Source organism: Lates calcarifer, linkage group LG20, assembly GCF_001640805.2.
Source record: "Lates calcarifer isolate ASB-BC8 linkage group LG20, TLL_Latcal_v3, whole genome shotgun sequence".
NCBI lineage: Eukaryota > Metazoa > Chordata > Actinopteri > Centropomidae > Lates > Lates calcarifer.
Genome location: NC_066852.1, coordinates 8,078,114 through 8,099,474, shown reverse-complemented (window position 1 = coordinate 8,099,474; position 21,361 = coordinate 8,078,114). Strand labels below are relative to the sequence as shown.

At 42.0% G+C, this 21,361-nt stretch overlaps 1 protein-coding gene across 1 annotated transcript in view; it reads right to left on the bottom strand.

The window, feature by feature from the left end:
- The window catches only part of atp2a3 (ATPase sarcoplasmic/endoplasmic reticulum Ca2+ transporting 3), a 44,309-nt gene that overhangs the window by 4,011 nt on the left and 18,937 nt on the right, over positions 1 to 21,361 (bottom strand). Inside the window, exons 6-20 of the mRNA XM_018691843.2 lie at positions 17,152 to 17,232; positions 16,801 to 16,886; positions 16,006 to 16,470; positions 10,384 to 10,472; positions 9,182 to 9,284; positions 8,049 to 8,180; positions 5,931 to 6,047; positions 5,589 to 5,807; positions 4,907 to 5,242; positions 3,727 to 3,947; positions 3,429 to 3,631; positions 2,894 to 2,979; positions 2,387 to 2,520; positions 1,463 to 1,580; positions 271 to 388 (exon numbers count right to left, since the gene is read on the bottom strand). Coding sequence (XP_018547359.1) covers positions 271 to 388; positions 1,463 to 1,580; positions 2,387 to 2,520; positions 2,894 to 2,979; positions 3,429 to 3,631; positions 3,727 to 3,947; positions 4,907 to 5,242; positions 5,589 to 5,807; positions 5,931 to 6,047; positions 8,049 to 8,180; positions 9,182 to 9,284; positions 10,384 to 10,472; positions 16,006 to 16,470; positions 16,801 to 16,886; positions 17,152 to 17,232 — 2,508 coding nt within the window. The remainder of the gene's footprint in view (positions 1 to 270; positions 389 to 1,462; positions 1,581 to 2,386; positions 2,521 to 2,893; positions 2,980 to 3,428; positions 3,632 to 3,726; positions 3,948 to 4,906; positions 5,243 to 5,588; positions 5,808 to 5,930; positions 6,048 to 8,048; positions 8,181 to 9,181; positions 9,285 to 10,383; positions 10,473 to 16,005; positions 16,471 to 16,800; positions 16,887 to 17,151; positions 17,233 to 21,361) is intronic.

Genomic DNA, 21,361 nt, shown 5'->3' with positions numbered 1-21,361 from the left:
TTCTACTGGAGAGAAGAAGCATGAAGAACTTGGAAGTAGAGTACCTTTTCACAGAAGGTGAGATAAAAAAAAAAATTAGGCTGAACAAGAAATGCAGGAGAGAAAAAAAGAGCAGAAGAGACTCATTAGTAAAATCAGATTTTCAGCATCACACAAACTTTTGTTGATTTTTAATAAGATTTACCAGTTTTAAATATTTCCGACTCATAAAACCAGATTCTTGAGGCGTGTATTCACTGGAAAAGTGGAACAAAGAGTGACTCAACATACCTTCTAGATGGTTCCTGGAGACATATTTCAGTGCCTCATCCAGGAGGATGACTGGGATGGAAATCTTCAAGACCACGATCCACTGTGACCAGCGCAGGGGGGTCACCTGGAAGATCAACTGAAGGACACAGGGAATCAGATATTAGATGTGCACAACATTTAGAAAAAATGCTTAGAAGTGAGAAAACATGAAGACAGAACACAGTGGAAAAGAGTTACAAAATAGAATATGTTTCCAGGGGACACTGAAAAGTGATGAACACACTGCCCATGTTTAGACAACCCTGGAAACGCCTCGTTTTGGCTGAATCCAAATGTCTGCCGAACAGACTTTCAGACTGAGCCATGTGCGTCATGGAGATTAACTGAAATTCCTAATCCCTGTAACTCATATCAAAGTACTTTTCTGGATGGCTCTTAACAGTATTGATATTTGCAATTTATGCATGATATGTGATGAGAACAGATGTGGTCTGAATAGATAGTAAAATGTTCCCTTTTAATGTGTTGCCAAATACAATATTACATTAAACCCTCACACCACTGACGGACAAAAATCAACATTTGCTCATCTGGCTTTGCAGATTATGCTAAATTCAAATTCCCCTCATATTCTGTTTAAGCAATGTCAAAACTTACTACACCAATAATAAATATGGTAAATATTATTGTTTATTTATTTTATATTGTCACATTCATAATTATGGGTAATTTTCCAAGCAAACTGTCGTGCAGTCTGCACCCTAACCAGACTCTGGAAGTCTGAATTGTGGATTTTGACAGCCCTCGGCACTCATGGACTTCTCTGGAACTCACATGTTAAGTCAGTGAGTCTGAGAGTGTGGTAAAATCCATATATTTGGATTCTGCCATTGTAACTCATGTTCTGTGAGACTTTGAGTGTTTTCTATATTTGGCTGTGTTTTCTCATGATGCAGAGTTTTTTTTTCTAAACGCTGGACATGTGTTGTCAAGTTGCAGCACACTGAGCTTTCAGGATCACCATACCTTTTTTGTCTTTAGAAACAACACTTTTCTCACCATTGTCACGAAGAATTCTCCTTGACAAGTCATGAATTTGGATCATGTCATGTATGAGTATTATCATTATGTATTTTTAACAATTCCCCATAGATCTAAATTTGGCTCACTGACGCCCCCACCAACCCAAACAACTGTCCTCAGTACTCACCGGCAAAGGCTCAACGTAGAGGATTAAGAAGTGGAGGGAGAGGGAGAGGATGATGGCCCCCAGCAGCCAGATATTGACCCAGGGAGGCATCCTGACCAGGGACTGGTTCTCAGACAAACTGTTTTAACAGATCAAAACATGTTGATAAATTTAGCTGCTCAACGTGACATTAGGGGCTTAGATGGAAGTTATTCCATCATGTTGGAAAGATCAAACAAAAATATTCTGGCAAGCTCACAGAAGTTTCATTAGTTTCCCATTGGACAATTACACCTGCATCACAATTTAAGAAACAAGCTGACATTTAATTAGAACACCTTTACAATGAATAAAATAACACTAATGCATCATAACAACAAGTCTCCCTGCTGCTAGCAACCGTGTAAACATTTGTCCCCTCTTGGTTTTGGATAACACATGCTTTCATTGGTCAGACAGCCCTTTATTTTAACCTTCCCTTTCTCAGATTCTTTCCTAAATGAGACATTAGCATTTGTTTCTATAGGGAGCTACTGACAGACTTGCTCCATGAGCAATCCTGGCAAAAACACGGGGAGTTTTCCCTTCATACCACTGTTCCTTTTATTTTCTGTCTCCTCAAAAAAAGCATTATTCCATTTCTTAAGATGTGTGGCTGAACCTGGCTCCTTTGCCACATTCACCAAATGCAGGATGTTAAAAATATGGCCATTATAAACAGTAATATGATGTCCTTCAGCAATGAATAAAAGTGATAGTTGTGATGGATGTGTACTCCTGGCATGGAAAGTACGGTACACTGTTATCCATCAGACGGCTGTGTAAATCTTTCTCCCAGGGAGTGGTGTTTTGTTGGATGACAGTGTCTCTTCTTTTTAATCATGATCTGACAGCCGCGACATTTAAGCTGTGTTTACCTCAGCATCATAACATGAGATGACTGACCTGTTGAGTGCGTTGAACATTTCGATAGTGACTAGCACAGACAGGGCCATGGTTGTGGGGTAGCGGGATTCAAACACCTCACAGTCTATTTCCTGGAACATGGGGTTGTCCTCGGTACACTGCATGAAATGTCTCTGTAGAAAGAGGGACAGACAGGAGTTAGTGTGAGTGTGTATGTACATGTGTCTGAGCCTGTGAGTGTCACCAGGACCTCCGTGACCTGGTTTGGATGGAGCTCAGATCTGATGGGGGAACAGCTGCAGAACCTTGGCCTTGTTCCTACCCTGTGTGTAATCCCACCACATGGGTCTTACTTCCCTTTCTATTTCTGTACACTGCAATGATCGCCAAACATCACTGTGTGCGACAGCAGGGAATGTAAAGAAGACACGGTGGGTGGTGCATATCAAAATATTAAGTAATACAAGCCCCATCCTCTGTGGACAAGACTGCACTGCAGCAAACAAAACAAGGCCGACTGAGCCAGAGCAGTGTTTGGCAACTTACCAGCTGATAGAAAGACACTTGCGGGCCTTCTTCATCAAACAGGTACCACCATGTGGCAGCACTCACTGTTCCAAGACCCACATATCCTGCAGGAAAAACAGACAGAGACATATGTATACACCAGATGTCATTTCACATTTGTTACAGATAACTGTCTGAAAAGAAAATTAAGTAAAATATTATTATAACTAAACAGACAGATCTCTATCTGTTTATTGACCTCAGGGGGAAATTTATTTTTATAATGTAATATAGGCGGGTTTCTGGACAAAGTCATTGCGAGATTCACAGTCAGGGGGGAGAAAACAAATCAGAATGACAGGGTGCTTAAGGGAAGATTAATGTAGATGCTTTTTAAACACTTGTGGCTGCCATTTCTCACTGAAAATGTCCATATATAAGCTGCCATGACATTACGGTAATATATTTTCTACCTCCTGCTACTTGCATATCTGCAGTCATAGACTGAAAAACACGTCCTACAACATGACATAGTCACACAGATTAACAGTAGTTAAGTCAGAGCTAATACTACCTCCAATGGCCAGGTATCTGAAGAAGAGCCAGCCAGAGATGAGAGGCTCCTTCGGGTTGCGGGGAGGTTTGTCCATGATGTCCAGGTCTGGGGGGTTAAAGCCCAGGGCAGTGGCTGGCAGGCCATCGGTCACCAGATTAACCCACAGCAGCTGGACTGGAATCAAAGCCTCAGGGAGACCCAGGATGGCTGTCAGGAAGATGCTGAAGATGGACAGAGAGGAGACACATAAACGTCAGCTGAGGAGGTCAGACCAAAGGTGAAGACAGTCCATACGGCGGCTGTGTCTGTTCCTCACCAGACGACTTCTCCCACATTAGAGGAGATGAGGTATCTGATGAACTGCTTCATGTTATTGTAGATCGCTCTGCCCTCCTCCACCGCAGCCACGATGGTGGAAAAGTTATCATCAGACAGCACCATCTCAGATGCTGACTTGGCCACTGCAGTTCCAGAGCCCATAGCAATGCCGATCTCTGCTTTCTTCAGGGCTGGGGCGTCGTTCACACCATCTCCTGTCTGGGACAAGAAGGGATTGCTTAAATCATAAATGCATCAGAAAATGTAACACACAATTTGAAATCTAAAATCCTGATTAGTAAATAATTCTGAACCAAAACGTAACTTATATTGGCGCAATGGCTAAAGACCCATACATTCTTTTAAAATGATTATACAAGAATATTTTGTAGACAAGACTTTCAAAGAGCATCAGAAGGTTTTATAACTCTCTTTAAAGAATAAAGGCTCTAATTATTTCTTAGCTGCTAATAAGCAAGTGTCATGTGATGTTAAATGTGACAGAAATCTTGCTTATTATCTTGCTTTAAATATGAGTTCATCACTCTTTAAAAATTGAGCCCGCATTACATTTTTTGAGAAGATTATTCTTTAAGTCTAACAAGCTGACGATGACTGAAGACAAACTGCTATCTCATTATGCGTGGTCTTATTATCGTCTCAGATCCAGACAGGATTAAGCTAAAGCTGAGCAAGAGAGAGATATTTATCTGTCGTTAGCAGAGCCCTAAAGCTGCTTTATACTGCGGAGAACGGTGAAGTCTGTCTGACAGGCAAATGGTGATATTGTTGTCTCCCTCCCCTCCCATCTTCCCCTCGGATCAACCCCTCTTCGGAGACGTGTGTCAGATAGGAAGCAGTGGAGCGAGCCAGAGATGACAGCTTCAGATAGCAATGTCTAGGAGAGCAGCCTCAGAGAGACCTAAAACATGTCATGCCTCACTGGCCTCTTCTCGTGTATCCTCGACAAGTCATTCACATAACGCACAGCTGAGGGAAGGTGAAAATGCATTTTTGCCTAGCTAGACACATAAAGAAATATGTGACAAAGAAAACAGAGGATGTGTATATTTGTAGGAAGCAGAGCAAAGTGTACGTAAGTTGAAGTATGTGTCAGCGCCAGTAAGAGTCATTAGAGTTCCGAGTTCTGAACGAGTTGCATCATCCACTCTCCTCACCATGGCAGTAATCTCATCGAAAGACTGCAGGTATCCAACGATCTTAGACTTGTGAGCCGGCTCGACCCGGGCGAAGCACCGCGCCCGCTTGACGGCTTCTCTCTGCGCCTCCGGTGGGAGATCATCAAACTCGCGGCCCGTGTAGGCCTTTCCTGTCACGTCCTCCTCCTCCCCGAAGATGCCAATTCGTCTGCAGATGGCCACAGCTGTGCCCTTGTTGTCTCCTGTGATCATGATAACACGGATACCTGCCTCGTTGCACAGTTTCACTGAACCGATCACCTCCTTTCTGGGCGGGTCGAGCATGCCCACACAGCCAACAAATGTTAGACCCAACTGGATGGAGGAAAAAGAAAGAGAAAGGGGGGATTAGTTTGCACAGGATTGTATCTGTAAACAGAATTTCAGTCCAATTCCACTGAGGTGGAATTTACCATGTTCTATTTGTATTCCTGCTGAAAACAAGGAGGGAATTGTGCCAGGGGAGAAGAGCAAAGCTAACTATCTCCTGGCTCTGGTTTCATCTTTAGTGGAAAGACATGAGGGTTGTATTGATCTTCTCATCTATCTCTTGTCAAGAAAACCAATAAGCATATTTCCCAGTATTTTAAACTATTCTTTTAAGGGAAAATGTGAGTCAGGATTCCTAAGCTAAACATCTGATGTCATCAGGGTCCTCTACCTCATACTCCACGAACTTGCTGGAATTCTCCAAGTCCATGTCCTCTTTGCGTGGCGGGGTGTCATGAGTAGCCAGGGCCAGACAGCGCAGGGTGTCCCTGCCTGTCCCCCAGTCCCTGATCTTAGACAACAGTTGGTCACGCAGGGCTGGTGTCAGTGTGACCTTCCCTGTTCCCACTCGTAGGTACTGACACCGCTCAATCACACTCTCTGGAGCACCCTGAGGGGACAGATTGTAAGTGACACGTGAGAAGATATCAAACGGTGGTAAAAATGGAGTCTGAATGGAAGTGATGAAAAGTACATTGTACTGGGTATTTGTGATTGTATTATTCATTCATGCCTTGATGAACATCTTGCTCTGGGAGCCTGGCTTGACTGGGGTGCAGAAGACAGACATGGACTTGCGATCACGAGAGAACTCCAGGGTGAACTCCTTCTTCATCAACTGCCTGATCACCTGATGGATGAGGAGGGAGGAGACAATAAAAATGACAGAGGAGGAAGAAGAGAAAGACGAAGGTGGTTACAAAGAGTCAGAGTTTGAGACAAGCGGCTGTATGCGTGGGCAGCTGTCAGGCCGTCAGTCGGTGGGTGACTGAGAGGTTTGGCTGAACTACTGACAGCTGAAAGGTGACACTTTAAAACACTTAACCACCTTGTCTGGATGTCTGGCTGCCACCAGATGTGTGTGTACAACAGCACTTGATGTTACTGGCTACATGGTTGGCAATAACAACTGGACGTACATCAAAAACAATAGCAAAATGCTAATAAGAGGGTAGACCTGTAGGTTGTTCCTATTGGTCTGTTACTAGAACACAAAGCCTGACATCAGCCCTGTTCCCTCCAAACCGTATTATCTGCATTTAATGTCAAGTCTTGTTCCACCAGTAGGTGTCCCTCTAGCTCAGAGTCTGTGCTGATCCCAGTACACATGAAAGGCTAAGAGGTTAACATTGATAATGCTCTTTGCCGAATCAGGCTGCTGTGATGTACACACACTCCCTGCCAGGGGACTTCTGAGGGAAACATCTGATGCATGTGCTGAAATCTGTCAATGTGACTAATTTGTTCTCTGTCAAACAGAGAAAGCAATGGGAGTTTGTCTTGGCGAGGCATGCCGGGAAATAACCACCCCCCTTTCTTCTTCTTCCCTCTTTTTTCTAGTTTTGTACGCCCACAAGAGATTTGGAAAGTTAAGGTCATCTCATCTAAAATCTGCAGAGGACACATATAATTTTTTAAGACGCATCCATTTATCCACTAAGCAGGCGCACTGGGCCTGTTCAGAGGTTTGAATTAAAACCAGAAAACATTCACTGAGACATCTGTGACTACAAGGCTCATTTCATCTGAGGCTACAAAGTGTTTGTCATTGACAAGCTTTGTCCTTCCTGAAAGTGAGACTAGCGAGGGTTTCTTTGACCTTTATCTACAGTGGAGTGAGAGGACTCTGAACCAGAGGTGACCCACTTCCACTCAGTGGATGACCCCCTGCACTGAAACACCAGCATCGGCTTAATGAGCTCACTGATTCAGACACCACAGTACACTCATGCACAGGTCAGACTCGACACTGGACTCTTCTTAAAAGAGATCAAGTACTTGGCACTGAAGCTAAAATTGATCTAAACTGATAAAACAGGCAGGTTTTCTCTCTTACCAGCTGTTGTAAATTGCATTTTAAATATTCTTACAGCTGACATTTTTAACTCATAACCAAACAGAGTTTCACACCCTGAAGTCAAACATGTGTCTATCAACAGCCTCATGCTCTACTAAACATACCTTGACTAACACATTGAACCCTGACCTGTTGACTCACTGTAAGTCACTCTGGATAAGAGCCACAACAATACTTAAATGCAAAATATCATCTTGTACAAATATGTATAAGAGGGGGCACACTAGGTCATTATGTTGCCCCCTGCTGTGCTGTGCACAATCAGGGCAGTGTACACTATGGTATAATGAGGGGAGTAATTGCAGTCACAGTGGCATATTCATGCTGAGAAATGCAGAGCCTGCGGCACATATGCCAGCTGTTGAAGCAACCAGTGTTTTCACTGTAACTGAATGAATGAATGAACATTAATACTATACTGACTTGTCTTGGTTTAAACCTGTCATACATCATTGACTGGACATTCAAAGAGTTCTCTGGCTTCAACTGTGGGACTGATGATGGACAGTTTAAAAAAAAAAAAATCACAATTGATGATGGAGGTTTTGTCTTTTTTGTTCTACACATTCTTCTTCCCTGTCAAATTCTGGCACATACATTACCCATAATGCAACTTTACCACCAAGGATTTAGTTAGAAATTCGGGTGTGTTATGCTAGTAGCTGCCTATGTAGCCTGGAGCCTCTAGCCTCAAGGAGAGGTGAGGAGTGGGCTACACATATCTGGTAAGGTCTCACTTCTTTCTAACTACACACATCTTTATACGTAACTTACCGAGTTGCAGGCCCCAGCACGTTCCACCTTGCTGAGTCCAGTTAGGTCAGTCTTGAAGACATTCATCTTCTCCACCAAGGTGGTGAGAGCCGTCTCTGTGGCTTCACCCACCTTCTCATAAACACCTTTGGCCTATGAGAGAACAGAAATACATCAAAACATGCTCCTGAGCTGTTTCTTGGGCTTAGACGGGATTCTATAAAAGCCAAGTAATACAGTAAGTCATTACATTCAGACACATTCCTAATGATATAGTTAAGATCAAATCTGAGGAGAAACAGCCTCACACACTCATACAGTCCACTGTAAAATATGAACAATCCTCTTCAAGATGACACAGAGGCAACTCCAGGGGAGACATGCTGTGAGCAGATCTGTAGGTCCTTCACCTCTGCCTCCACAAACTTTGAGTCATACATTTAAAGTGGTTTTAAATGTGTGCCCTCGCCAGCTGAGAAGTGGAGTAGGTGAGATGAAGCAGTAATGGCGTACCACACATCATTTGTTTGTGTGACCAAGCACAGACAGCAATAAAACACCTCGCACCTCTCCAACACTCGGCTGCTCTACCCTCCTCTCTCTCTCTCTCTCTCTCTCTCTCTCTCTCTCTCTCTCTCTCTCTCTCTCTCTATCTCTATCTCTCTCACCTTCTTTCCCTCTCTCTCTCCTGGTTTAGCACTCTTTGATCTCACACTCAGGCTCTTTATTCAAAAAAATGTACAAAATTGGTGGCAAAACGACCACTTATGAGAAGAGAAACAGTTATTCTAGGGAGGATAGATGGAAGCTGAGAAGTGCCTTGTCCCTGGCCTCTCTCCTCAGCGTGGTTACCATGATAACATGGTGATAACAAAGAGGTGAGAAAGCAATCCAAACCAGAGAAAAAGATTGTGCATCAGAGTAAAATTAGCTCCGCAGAAGGAAAGAAGAAGAAAAGGCTTTCTGTAGTGTGTCTGGGGGTATTTCAGTGCTACCTTTCATGGAGTCTTTGCATTTACAGTATGTGTAATTATATACTGTAAATGCATGAGGACATTTGCAAAGAAACCTGGCCTACACAATGTGTTACAGGTTTATTTTGCATAGAAATTTGAAAATGTATATGTCTGTGTGTGTGTGTGTGTGTTAATGACCTCATTGTAGTCCAGTGAAGAGTCGTTGCACATAGAGCACACAGTGGCCAACTCCAAAAGTCCATCATAGTCACCACACTGGATAGGCCTGTCTCCTTTCAGTCTAGAGGGAAATACACAAACAAACACACACACACACACACACACACACACACACACACACACACACACACACAGGAACGTCACTCACAACAGGAACACACAAGGGAGAAGCACTTCACAGTTCACTACACCTCAGACACAGTAACCTCATCAATATTTATGAGCAGGGAAGACATTTAGTTGTTTAGCTTTCCAAAGTTGACTGAAGAAACAGTGGTTGTACAGTAGTAAACCATGTGTGTATGTGTATGTGTGTGTGTGTGTGTGTGTGTGTGTGTGTGTGTGTGTGTGTGTGTGTGTGTGCGTGCGTGCGTGCGTGCGTGCGTGCGTGTGTGTGTGTGCGTGTGTGTGTGTGTTCCTGACAAGCAGTGCTGATTGCATGACAACCATGGATCCCTTCCCAGTAGAGATTGCAACGGTTGCTAGCGAAGCTCCCACACAATAACCCACACTCTGCTGTTATGAAATCGACAGGTTCATGCAGAGTCAGAATGCTGTACTCACCAAACAGTGAAATAAACAACATGCATACACAATGAACTGCAGAAATCCTTCTCCCACATAATGACTAGCCACCTACCTATTACCTCCACAAATGCATATTTACTGATATAAAAAAAGTCCTTCTGACATAGCAGAAATCAAAATAAACCATTTGTTCAGATTATATGCCCAAATTCACTCCACACTAGAACAATTACAACCAAGACAGTGTGTAATTCAATAGGAATACAGAACAGCTGAGGTATGGTTTAGCAAGATAGTTTACACATTACAAACAGCAACAGAAACACATAGGTTCACCGACTATTACCGTGGCAATCACAAAAACTGCCATAGCAACACACTGAGCACTGGCTACAGTTGTGGTGAATCATTAGCAGTGATGTATCACATCTTGGACCACAGACACAATTTGCTTGACTACATCTATTTATATTATATCTTGTTTTAAAGATACTTCAGAGTACTTGAGTTCAGAGTAAAATGCATTGGTAAAATCTGAAATCAGAGACACATTCTTTTATTCAATGAGCTATTAAAGGTATAGACAGACTTTTGCCAATAAAAGAAATACATGTTTAAACTATGATACTCACATTTGTCCCTCAGGGGCATATGTAGAACCAGTTATAGAGAACTCATGAAGGGTGCAGTTTGAATCTTCCACCTTATCTGTGATGAACATCTGGAGAGGAAAAAGGCAAACACAAACAGAGGTGGTATAGTTAGTTAATTAGTCAGAACTGCAGTTGGTTCTTGTTTGCTGTGGCTGCCCAGTGCTCTTAAATAGCAAGAATGTGTCAAATGAAGAAATCTGTGTCAGTCTATCTGGAGTCGTAAAAAAGAACCTTGTTAGTTTGAAATGTGAATGAGAGTTTAAAGTGGACCCACTGACTGTCCTGTGGACGGAGATGTAGCGTTAACCAACATGGGAGTAGGCTGTCACAGTACCGACTACTTTTGACACAAACTATTCTTCCCTTATCATCTACAACCTTACCTGACCCCTTTTCTTTGTTTTCATCACTAAGTCTATTAAAGTGAGCAAGGTGTGTTTTATTGGTAATGAATTCTTATGAAAACTGGTCTGAATGAGCAACTCTGCAGTTGAGGCCTGCCCTTATGTTGTTTGGCTCATACAGGTAATATAATACACCTTCACTGTCACAATAAGCAAATGTGGAATTGTAGTGGTGATGTCAGTACATCTTAAACAGTTGAACCACCAGGTGATTTACTGCTCCTGTAGTAACAGCATCCAATTCACACATAACGATATGGTGTCAAAACATTCTTATAGTTAAATAAAGGCTGCATCTTGAGTAAACACAAGATAGTGCTGCTAAAAACCAGTTATTCTTGCCTTGCTTCTTAATCTGCTCCGGATAAATAAAAGGTTGTGGGTCATTATGAAAATATAATACGCTGTAGACTGGAAAAGTGGTCACTGGAGAGGTACAGTTCAAACTATGAGTGGCAAGAAAACCCCTCAGCTGAAGGCTTTTCCACTCAGTGACAACCAGTTTGTGCAGCTGTCACTGTATTGTATTGTATTGCAGATTCTTTAGTGTCTCTAAACACGCAGGCAACACGGGAGTTGCACTGCTCACATGTCTTGATGTTAAGTTTCATCAGTCACTCACACTACTGTACACGCTCCAGTCAACTGCAGAAAAACAAAGCATAAGTCAGAGAAAGTAGGAGAAAGAGCTAGAGTCCCAGAGCTGTCCAAGGATTTGCTTTGTTGGCTGCTTTGTTGGCAAATCTTCTTCCTGAAATTCCCCCAGGAGGGGCGGTTCACGATGTGCTGGTAATACTAATATATAAACAATAAAAACAAGGAAGGAGTGCTGTGGCTGGTGGTTTATAAGAATGGGCCACGGCACCATTCACAGCGCAAAACCTGTGTCTGCATCTAAACGCCTTATCTGATTGAAATACATATATTCACAACAGGCTAAACAGACTGCTCTCCATCTCTATTCACTTTTTTAGAACTTGACACTTAAGTTCAGCAAACAGTAAACACACACGTACATAGAAGGACAGCATCCTTATAACCTCATTTAACTCTGTTTGAGACTCCATTATGTCCAGCTGATTGAAGAATTAATGAAGCAGTTTGGTTAAATTTAGTTTCCTTCTCAATTCCTCTGCCAATATATGTGTTTGTGTGTGTAACTGACTTAACAGCACCAATCAATTTAAAGAGGAGCATAAAATCTATTGTAGACTTAAGATGTGGGGCAGTTGGGGTCCCTCTTGCATATGAGCCTAAAAGGTATGTGTGAGTCTCTTAACGGAGTAATTATTCCTTAACAACCCTCTGAGGCAACAGGGTTACTACATTTAGTCAACTGCTGTGGTCTTGTCTGGACAAGAAGAAACACAGTTATAAATAACTGTCATACTGATTCATGATTATAGCCTCTGTGAGATTATAGCTTTTGTGAGAACACGCAATTTTGCATTTGTAATTTCTGACATCAACCATGTTGACATTTTCCTTCTTTTACTCTGATGAACAGTGCCAAAATTGGGAGGGAGATATGAAGTTGTAGCTGTATGAGCTTAATTCATCTGTGTAATTGTAACTGTGACTGTCACTGTTATTTTTCCATTGACCAAGACCTTGTTTTTGATATTAGCAATAGTCATGAAATGCATTTACATTCAGTAATAACTTCTATGTATAGTAGTTTTCAGTCTTAGTGGTGGAATCTGCCATTCTGACAGAGGATCTAAATTCCCTTCCATAGCATGAGGGATCCATGGAAAACAATGTATGCATCTAACACAGCATCACTGTTTATCTCATTTAGATCAGCCTCACTGTTTACTGTTCACTATCCCAGCACACTATTAGAGCTGTATTGTTATTGATAATGCAAACCTACATTAAAAGCATTCTACAGGTAAAACAGCACTCACAGGAAATACACTGTATTTGTCTCAGGTTAGCGCTAAAGGTGATGGATTGTGTGGAAGACTACATGATGATGGAATTAGATCAAAGCTGCAATTTGTTGTGCATTAAATAAAGTGAGTTTGTTTGGCTGCGCTGTAAACACACACACCCTCCACTACATTTCTGATGATGCAGGGTGGTTTCCTGTAGTATTCATTCACACTTGTAACATCACTAACCACCTAATTAACCAATCTGAAATATGAATAGCTAAATTCAAAAGTCACATTATCCCATTACTTTTGAAAAATCTTTTGTTCTATGTATTTAGTTTTGGTTTTTTGGTAACTTTCATATGCAGTCTTGATCATTGTGATTTGTGGGTTAATATGTTTGTGTAAAGGTTTAAGCTGTGTGAGCTGGGTGCCTGGGACTGGGTTAACAGGAAAAATTCAACTTGCTAAGGTTATTTATTCTTACTGTTCTATATTTTGTACACAACAAATTAACCTCAAAGAAATAAAAAGCCACATTAGACACAACATGTTAGCTAGACAGATGGTGACATACTTATTATTATTATTTTTTTACTACTTTACTACATCTCTGCCAGCCATATCTCAAAAAAGGGATCCTGGAATTACTATTACATTTTTTATTTTTTATCAAGTGTACTGTCTCTTTAAGGTTCTTTTAAATAGCCTCACCCTTCTGCTCAATTCTTGAGAAATTATTTACGGTCATCAAGCTTGCTACGCTCTTCAACAATTCTGTATCAACAGTGACTACTCAGAGCACACACAAAGTTGGGCCTGAGGAATAAAAAAAGGATTTTCTTCCATCCGTGGTCAGTTTTCCTCACTCTCTGATCTGCTGTGGTCTCCAAGGAAACAAGGCACAGTGTGATCCATGTGCCTCAGTGGTAGTGGCACAAGTTTATATTCTTCTACTCCCTACCTCTGAGCTTGTGTGGGGATGAATGGTGAGTTACCCTTTTTATGTGTACGTGTGTGTGTGTGTGTGAGTCTCTGCATGTGTGTGTGAAGGGAAAAGGGAAGTACAATGTCAGGATACAAAGGGGAATCCCTGGAAATCCTGCCGATACGGGGATACCCCCGAGGCAAGGGAGACACACAGCCCTATCAGGGCCACTGGCTGGACACCAGTCCAAGGATAAGCACAGATGGATAAGCCTGGGCAAACATTCATGTGGGTGTTAAACCTTGACAAAAAAAAAACAAAAAAAAAACAGAACACACAAAGCAGTCCGAACATAGGAGAAACAAGAGGAGAGATGAGTTAAACAGCCACAAAAATGACTATCTCCAGGAAACACCATGACGAAAAAAAAACTGCAAAGAGGAAGTCTGATTTTTTCTTTGCGAGAACATGAGTGTGTATGTGCCCCGTTATCTCCAACCAGGGAGCTGAGAGCAGCAGGCCAGGGAGTATAGGTGGAAGCAGAAGGTCAGTATTTACCAACGTCAGTCTGCCTCACTCTTTTTTTCTTTTTTTTTGCCTGGGAGGGTTTCAGGAGTGTGGTGAGATCACTCCTCTGTGTCCTTCCTACTAGAGGGAACTCCCTGCTGCTACGCATTAATCACACAGACACTCCACGTCATCTCTGAGAGAAAGGGGAGGGAGGGGCATTTCTATGGCAAGATCAAGAGTGTCTGCTGCACAGGAAGTGCATGGTCCTCCTCCAAACTCCATTTTGAAACACAAATTAAGTAATAGAGACTAAGATGATCATATAGTAGTCTATGTATTTTTCTTGACCACAGTAGGTCATGTCCAAACACAAAGGACTATACTCAGTCAGCCTCTACATTAATTACAGCCATTAAATATCAAAACAACATGACTTTGAAAACAACATTTTAGTATTTAGCATGGTTCTGTAATTGTCAATTGTGGCCACAGTTGATGCCGTCCAGCTAAAGTTATACTCTGTAGGTTCTTTTAAGTGGGCTATCACTTAAGATTGACTACGACTAAAAGATTTATGCTTATGAACTGCATTAGTTAGACAATTGTTATCATTATCGTCTGTCCAAATCCAAGCTACAGAGTTTATGAACAGTGTATGTTGGTGAAGGAGGACTTATTATTTCTAGAAATTTGTATTTGAGGCATATAAAGAAATTATTTATGGAATTAGCATCAATGACTTTACATTAATATTATTATAATACTGCTCTCTTTTCTTTAAGTGATAGTAGTGTTGGTATTTTCTCTATTATGGTCACTGCATTTTGGATCCAGTCATGGCAGCTTACAAAAGTAAGGAACCCTCCTTCAGTAATCAATAAACTAACATGAAATCATGGACAGTGCTGCCAACACAGTCCTCTGATACCAGCCCTGTCTGTACATGGATTTAGTGCTGCCCTACTTGTACTGGCCAGTAACTCTGAGGTCATTAGCTGAGGTGAGAGGTGAGATGGAGGATGTAAGGACAAGATGTGCTAAAGGAGCTTAGGTGTGCGTGTGCTTGCGCATGTGTGCGAGTATGTGTGCATGTGTGTGCATAGAACTAGAGCCTTCATCAGGAGCCAAGACAAACAGCAGCGCTGGCATTTACTCTGTGCTTCGAGCAAAGATGGCTAGCAAGCAACGCACACACACTGACAGACACAAAGGAAAGGGTGAGGCTGTGTGCTACAGAGCGCTCATGAATACCTGTGGATAATATCTTTCTGTGTTTGCTCTCTAATGTAATTATATATACACCATTTGTTCATTGAAACCTAAAGACAGTTCAGGATATGGATCACCGTTATTGTGTTTATTCAGGCGATGTGACATTTTGGAAACCCTCAATGTGTGAGCTGATCTGGTGATATACTGTAGTGCCCTGCCAGCCTGTACTACTCCTAATCTCATACCTGCCAAGAAGAGGTAAACATTACGACACCACAAGGATTTTCCATCCTTCTCCACGCTCCACTTGCACAAAAAGAAAAACACACACACATACACACACACACACACACACACACACAGATGGGAAAAAAAACCTCAAAGATGGATGAACTGTGAAGATTGGCATCAATAAATAACAGCAAACACTTGTAGAATTCATCTCCACAACACTTTTTCAGAGGGAGTTCCCAGAAGCTTTCTTAGAAGTGTCAATCAAACAACAGGATGTGGAAATTAAATGATTAGGCTTCAGTTTCTGCTCTGGAACAAATTCAACTGTTTTGAAGGAATGCATACAGTAATACACTGATCTATGCAGTAAACTGTATTATCAACAGTCAAATCCTCAATCAAAAAATGTTTTAGCTTTCTAATTGCCACTTACTCTGCAAACAGACATCTGGTTGGTGGTGAGGGTGCCAGTCTTGTCAGAGCAGATAACAGAGGTACAGCCCAGTGTCTCAACAGAGGGCAGGCTGCGAACAATGGCGTTCTTCTTGGCCATGCGACGCGTGCCGAGGGCCAGGCAGGTGGTGATGACAGCAGGCAGGCCCTCAGGGATGGCGGCCACAGCCAGAGCCACAGCGATCTTAAAGTAGTAAATGGCACCCCTGACCCAGGAGCCACCGTGGACGGGGTCCCCGAAGTGGCCAATGTTGATAACCCACACAGCCACGCAGATCAGGGAGATGACCTTGGAGAGCTGCTGGCCGAACTCATCCAGCTTCTGCTGCAGCGGCGTCTTCTCTTGCTCTGTAGATGCCATCTGATTACGGATCTTACCGATCTCTGTGGCCACGCCGGTAGCGACGACAACACCTATGGCGCGGCCTGCAGCAATGTTGGTGCCCTGAGAAAAATAAAAAATAAATGAGCACAGGGAAGTAAAGCAGAAAAAAAATCAGTCAAATGAACATCAGAACTTGATTTTCATCTGTCTGACAACATCATTGATGAAATCAGTCATACTGCAGAAAAGAGAGTTTCCATCAAACGGAGTGATGAATCATTAACATACATTAAGCTATCTCTAGATCACAAGAGAAGTAATATAAAATCTATTCAAATTTGGTGACTGTGTGAATTCAGTGTTTTATAGGTTTGTGTATATTGACATAAATTTTTGCAATGACAGCAGAAGATAAATGTGACTCAGTGAGCTGCAGGGGCATGTGCTTACAGAAAACAGCATGTTCTTTTTGTCCTGGTTGACAGCTCTGGGGTCAGGAACAGGGTCAGTGTGTTTGATGACAGACACAGACTCCCCTTAAGAAAAGAAATGAGACAATTGAACAGAATTAGATTTTCAAGTGTGACAGGTGATTATTAGACCATAAATGGGATGTTTTTCGACAGTGGCGGAGCCAAACAAAGCCTAAAGGTGTAGAAACTACTATCATAGACAGTAGAATTGTAGAGTGCTTATAACCTTAGTTTATTCAGTAAAGGTACAATAAAGGGAGGATACTCTGAATTATGTGAAAGCCTTTAAGCAGAATTTGATCAGCGTTTTATGAGAGATGAAAAGTACCTGTGAGGATGGACTGGTCCACTCGCAGGGTGGTGGACTTTATAGAGGTCACTCTGATGTCAGCAGGCACCTTGTCACCAACTGACAAAAACACAAACAAAACAAAAAAACACACAACAGGCTGAGGTTACCAAAAATGAATGTTGAAATATTCAAAGAAGGAAAATCTATTTAAGCTGAACAAGGTTAAGAGTCTACAGCCATGCCCCTGAGGCTGTACTTGCACGGTGGTGTTTTGGGCATCAGTACCGTATGCTAACGTGCCTACACTGTGAATGCTAATGTTCTGATTTTAGCAAGTATCTTTAGCTTAGTTTAGCTTGTTAGCATGCTAACTGAGGCTGATGGGAATGTCATTAGTTTTGCAGTTAGTGGGCAAACTGAAATTCTTATTGATGACGGTGAATGATGGAGTCAGGAGATCATCAGCTTATTACAATTTATCCTCTATGGACCTTGTATATAGCAGATTTCACAGCAATACACCCAATAGTTGTTGGGACATTTCACCCAAGGAAAAATCAGAGGATAACCATTGTGATACATCACCTAAGATCAATGTCTGTACAAATGTTTGTCCCAGTCCAGTCCATCAAGCTATTTCACTGAATAAAGTAAAATCCTAGACCTGCTGATGGTGAACAGAGGAAAAGTCAAAGATTACCAGTCATTAGAATTTCAAGAAACCTTGAATATCAGAAATACATTTTGTGGCAATCCATCCAACAGTTCTCAAGATATTTCACTCTGAACCACAAATGTCAACCTGCTTGCTGCAATAAAGGAAAGGTCAGGGTATCACCAAAGTAATTACACTTCATCCTCTGGGGACCATGAATTTCTGTACAAAACGTCACAGTAATCCACTAGTAGTTTTTAAGACATTTCAGTCTAGGTTGAATGACTGACTAACCAACTGACAGACCAACATTGCCATCACAAGAGTCACATTGCTGGCATGGTTGAAAAATGCACATCTACGTGGAGGTAATGCACCAATACAAAGAACATAAAGAAAACAAGACAGTGAAAAGAATAGTGTCCTCCTAATAAGTTTGACCTTCGGCTTGTGTTGAACCCCTCAGAGGACTCCACAAGTGTAGCTGCAGGTGAACACTCAGTTGCACCCTATCGAGTGTCTGTGTTCAAACAATAAATCCTTAAGCAAAGAAACATCGGTAAGTTCAGCCTGGGCTCAGGCTGCAGCCGCAAGTAAACAACGGCTCGATACAGCCTTGATGGAGTCACGTTGCTGTTTTAAAATGATCGATTATTTCACCTCCCGTTTGTTCTCTCTTCACTCTCTGCATTGCTCTCTGTTCCTCTGATACACCACTTCCTCACACGTTAGACATACACTACAGATGAAGCCTACACTAAATCCACAAAATGCATTTCATCTTCTCCGTCATAGTCTTATAGTCTGCTTATTAAGCCCTGCATATTAAACTCGTATATTTTCTTAGCTAGAGCTAAGTATCTAATGCCCCAAAACAAAATGGTTATTGCTTCCTCTTTGTCAGAACCTGACAATGAACATTTAATGAAAATATTTTCATAAAAGCAGGTCAGAGCTGGCTTATGAAAAATGGCTCATTTGATGTAGTCAGTGGCAATCATTTCAAAGCAGAGGAGGGGGAAATGGCTCCAAACACTCCAGACAGATGTAATATCCTTCACTTGTTTCTTTCCAGCACAAGAGACAAGGAAAAAGACTCGATCATTACTTTGTGTAATAAGAGTCTCATTAATGCCAACTCAGAGTCCTCAGCTGTCAGTGCTTCTCAGCGTTAATCACAAGCAAAATAAGGACTCCCAGTGAATCTGCTGTGGCTTTTCAACATGAAAAGCTTGGACATCGTGCTGCTTTTCTACTTTTCCTTGCTCACGCACTGAAAGACTCTCACTCACTCCTGTACGAGCACACTTCACTGTGAAAACTTTTCAAAGTAGCCTCATGCTGATGCGTTTCTGAGTGTTCATTTCATGATCTTTCTCCATTTCTCTCCGAGCTCCATCATCTCCTTTTGGCATTTGCTCAAAGCCCTGAGACTCGAGGGGAACTTTTCACAGTCGTTTTCCTGACGGGACAGAGATGGTGAGAGAGAGAGAGACAGATGAAGAGGCCATACTCCGTACTGAAGCTGAATAGCCTGCACTTCCATTTCTGTATTTCTCTACCTTTCTCTGTCTGACACCCAGGGGGTTGAGAGAACAACAGTAGGAGAGGCGGAGGGGGAGAGAAGTGTGTGGTTTGTTTGTGTGGGAGGTGGCTGGGGGCCACAGGTTCACTGTAGCAGGACTGGCTGAGGGCAGAAAAGAGAGGCTTTTCAAACGCCTACCCACGGACTCCTGCTCCCCTATCAAACCTTCACTTTCTGCCATGGCCTCCCACAGACACTCTCCATCTGCTAGAGGAGAAATTTAAATCCTAATACAGCCATGCTGAGTTCAGATAGGCAGTCTTTAAAATACTAAAAAGATCAGACATTAGTCTGGCTATTATTAATATTAAAAATATTTGAAATTATCATTGTACCTCAGTATTTGTTAATACATTGGAATGTAACACATGCACAAATGATTAAAACAAATGTGGAAGTCAGCTGGTTTAAACAGTGAGAGTTTTCTTTCCATTTGGTAAAACTGGACTCCAAACAAAATCTGAATGTCTTGCATAATATACTGGCAAAGAGGTCTTCATTCACGTGCAGGATAACCGTGACTCGTTACTGGCAATGGCTCGGTCTGGGTTTCAGGTCCTATGCAAACCCTCTAGGAGTTCCTGACAATCTGACCACTGCAGTCACTCCATTCCAAAAAAAAAAAACAAAAAAAAACCTGAGGAAAGTTCCAGTGGAGGCGCAAATCACAACTATGTCATAACCGTGTCTGGCATCAGTGGAGTGTACCTACAAGAAGGCAAGGTGGGCAAGAGCGGAGGAAAATTGAGTAAATATATTTATGTTCTTTTCTCTCCTCAAAAGGTGTTTGTGGTCAACAGTGTCCTTTTCCGAGACCTCCGTACAGTTTATTTTACCCCCCTAACATAAAGTTCCCATGGAACAACCACGGGCTAATCTGAAGTACAGGAAAGCCTGGGAAATCAATGTAGGAAAGGAAAATATTAATTTGTTTTCTTTGTCACAGTATCCCTACATACTGTATTTCAGTCAGAAGGGTGTGCGTGAGGATCACTGACACACATATTTTCTAAGTGAGAAGATTGTGTGGTGCAGTACCTACCTCAGCTGTTTACTCCTGTTTAAAACTGCTTAGCAACAAGATTATGTCAGACGGGACGAAGTGCTGAATATATGACTGTGTATACTTTACAAAAATGCAGCAGTGTGCAACACTATCGTACCTCTGCTTAAAGTAAACTGACAGTAAACACATTCTGTACTTCCCACTGTGTCTAAACTACAGTTCAAGGTCAATTCTTAACTTCTTCTAAATGTGTTTCATTTTATTTTACTAGTTTATTATTCTTTGACCAACAAAAAATAAGTTAGCATTGGAACCAGGCATTTTTCATTCACTGTCCTTGGCCAGTTGTTAAAAAAGCAACAGAAAGATAGAATAAAACAGCACTGAAGATAAGAAAAAATAGCCAGTGTTGTTGTATTGCCCTCTCAAACACTCCCCACAATGGGACAACCAACATGGATACACTAGAAGCTGCTGACAGCCAGCAATAATATCAGCTGGCTTATTCAAACAGCAGCTGGTTCATTTAAAGTCATATCTGTTCTCTGTGCTGTCATCACAGGTGTCGTTAAAACTTCAACCCCTTGTGAACTTCGGCGACACAGAGCACGGAGCGTTGTCATGGTGACACGGCCCGGTGTTGACAGTGACGGTGATGGTAGTGGCAGTAGATGGGAGTTGAGTGGAGTCATTCTGGTGCTTTGCTACCTGTGTGGGCTTGTTTGCTTCTGGCTGTGTGTGAATGCATGTGTGATTGAGGACACCGGCTGTAACAAGCCCAAAATTCCAAGGAAGTGCTATCTGTCACATGAACACACACACACACACGCACAAATATGTCTCTTTCCCATGCAAGTTATGTAAACTAGACTCTGTGTAAATAGCAAGAGAAACAATTTAGTGAATTTAATAAAATTTCAGCAAATGTATAATTCTGACTTGCCTATGGGGGCTGGGCTGAGAACTCCTCAGTGATAGTTACTTGGATGGATGATTTAAT